Raw genomic sequence first — 2779 nt, forward strand, 5'->3', positions numbered from 1 at the left:
GTGAAACCAGAAATATCATGGGGAAACAGGTAAGCAAACCCTGTATTTCTGAATCATAAATTAGCCAGTAGAATGAAAACCATCTAAAATTCTTGGCATAGTTTTCTGAAAACAGATAGATGCATAAATTTATTTTTCTTAACAGAACATTGGTAGTATTAGCTGCAGTTTCCCAGGAGTCAGTTTTCTATATACATTTATATTTCGATGTTATTTTTTACTTTTGATGTTATGTCCAGAATTCATTACTGTTCTTCATATTTTTGTACATGCTGTTTTCCTCTTCTTTTTCTCCCAAAACTATCTATGAAGATATTTCTACACTGCAAAACGGATATGTTTCCAAGTCATTCTTCAACTGGCTCATGAATGTGACCTTTCTCTTAAAACCTGTTTATTCTATGTATTCCATAGCTTTTATGACTACAATATGTATTGCACATTATCGGCTTGATCCAACATACAGTGAAATCAAAGCAAAGACTTCTCATTGACCTTGAAAACTGTTGGATTAGGCCCTATGGTCCAAGTAAAAGTAGTTGTAATGAATGACACAAAAATGTAATAAAGAACTCATTTATTGGCTTATTAAGCTTATTAAAATAACCTAGTGTAGATTATTCCGTTTTCATCTACAAATTCAAATTCAAACAGTATCTACCTGAAGCTCCAGTATGCTGATTACTGTTCTTTTTAAATACATTGTGGTACAAACTTAATACTTCTCCTCCTTTGCATGTCCATTCAGGTCTTCATGCGCTGCTGTATATTTTCTATAATCTGCTGAAGACTCAGTTGCTCAGTGGCAAGTTGTTCATCAATGAATCTCTGCATTTCTTCCCATTTCTGGGAGCCTTGCTCAATGCCTTGCTGAATCAGTGTGCGTGTTAGTTCCACTTTTTTTCTGAGTGCCTCTCTGCTTTTCTGGGGCATTTGGTAAACGGACTCCCAGTCGAATGGCTTGGGCACATCTATTCTAAGCTCCCCTTCACGCACAGCTATATATGGCTTTATGCTCTCAGCTGTTACTTGCTCAAACCAACGAAGAAGCTCTGAGATATATTGCAATTCTATAGTTAGATCGATTAACCTTTTGGCCTCACTGATCAGCTTTTCTTGGGAATCACTAAGCTGCTCGTAGATCTCCTGGAGTTTTATTTTGACTTGCTTGTTATGTTCATCAATTTTCCTCTTAGCAACTACAGACCAATATCGGATTTTTTCCTGAGCAGTAGATGAGAGTTCCATGACCTTCTGTTTTCCTTTTCCTTCAAGATCAGTTATAAGGTCATAATATTCCTGTCTGTAGTTTTCCACCAATTCTCTTACTTGGTCTGTCAGGTGTGCAACTGACTCAGCAAGATCTCTAATGTACTTGTTGTGCCAATCCACTACTGTATCTATAAGGATCTTCAGCCATTCTAGAACCTTCTCTTCTACCTCATAGTATTTCACTGACCATCCAAGTGTAGTTGGATCAAAATATTCCTCCCTCAGTGCCTTTACATATTGGAGCAGCTGGCGCAGCTTTTCTGAAAGGTCCTGGAATGTCTTCTGGCTAAAATCTTTAAACTGAGAAATGTATTTTTTAACATCTACTGCCAAGGATCTCAGTTTTTGTGCATAGTCTGAAGCCATTGCATCTTTGTACAGCTGTTGTGTTTGGACTTTGATGTCTTCAAAACTTTTGGATTGCAAGCTTCTAACCATTTCTTCTACCTTCTGAAATACCTGTTGCACTATTTGTTTCAGTTGCTTAAGCCTTCCTGCAAAATCAGCTTCCTGGATAGTAGCAAACGTCTGCCTGGTTTTTTTCTGCAAATGTTTCAGCATTTCTTTGATTTTATCAAGTACATTACGACCTCGAAGAATTGTTTCAGAAGCAGGAACTCTGACTTCCAGCTCATTGATAGCTGCAATCAAGGCATCAAAGTACTCCTGAAGTTTTGAAAGGCATAAATCAGCATTTTTTGCTACTTGCTCTGTAGCCATAAGGAATATTTCTACACCAGTGTACTTCTCAGACAGTCCAGGGACCTGGAATTTTGTGGTTTTCAGGAATTCAATGGCCGAGTCAATTAGGTGTTTTATTCTCTTGTGATACTCTTCTATTATGTCAATTGTAGCATCCAAAAGCTTTGCTTTTATACTTTGATAGTCAAACTGTTCAGCTTGATCTGCTGCTTTTTGATATAGATGTTTAGCTTTGACCTTCATCTCCTGATATTTGCCAGAGGCCTCATTGGCAGCCGTGCGAAGCTGAACATCTATTTGATCTATTTGTTTTAAAGCAAATGTGTATGCTTTGTCAGCATTATTCTGCATGATATTCTTCATCTTTAAGGTGGCAGCATTAATTTCCAGTCCCATATGCTCCTTATGATACCGATTAACACATCTGTAGACTGCATTTGTCATTTTAGGTACTTTTTCTTTTAGACCCAACAGCAAGTCTTTGGCAGCATCCTCTTTCCAGTTGAATTTCATTCGAATCAGGTCAGGATTCTCAAAGGAGATTTCACTTTTTAATATGTCAATGTCCTTCTGAGGAGCAGACTGCAAATATAAAACAGGATAAGAAAAAGGTAGCTTGTATATGAAACAAATCTGATATTATTCATGAGTGTATTTCAATATTCTCATTTTGTGTCTTTAATTTTGTTATGTATTAGGACACATACACTAAAATTTTTTGTCTACTCTGTGTTTGCTTTCATCTTAAAAGGTTATTTCAAGAAATTATGTACCAAGCTACTTTGTGCCTCTCTGAGCAGCAGGA

General features: G+C 36.9%; 1 protein-coding gene across 1 annotated transcript in view; it reads right to left on the bottom strand.

Moving 5' to 3' along the window:
• Positions 1 to 400: 400 nt before the first annotated feature.
• Positions 401 to 2779, bottom strand: part of LOC104539477 (apolipoprotein B-100-like) — a 14102-nt gene continuing 11723 nt past the window's right edge. The window contains 1 exon segment of the mRNA XM_010183009.1: positions 401 to 2556. Coding sequence (XP_010181311.1) covers positions 745 to 2556 — 1812 coding nt within the window. The 3' untranslated portion in view covers positions 401 to 744.

The sequence above is a fragment of the Mesitornis unicolor genome, unplaced genomic scaffold (assembly GCF_000695765.1).
Source record: "Mesitornis unicolor isolate BGI_N332 unplaced genomic scaffold, ASM69576v1 scaffold39984, whole genome shotgun sequence".
NCBI lineage: Eukaryota > Metazoa > Chordata > Aves > Mesitornithiformes > Mesitornithidae > Mesitornis > Mesitornis unicolor.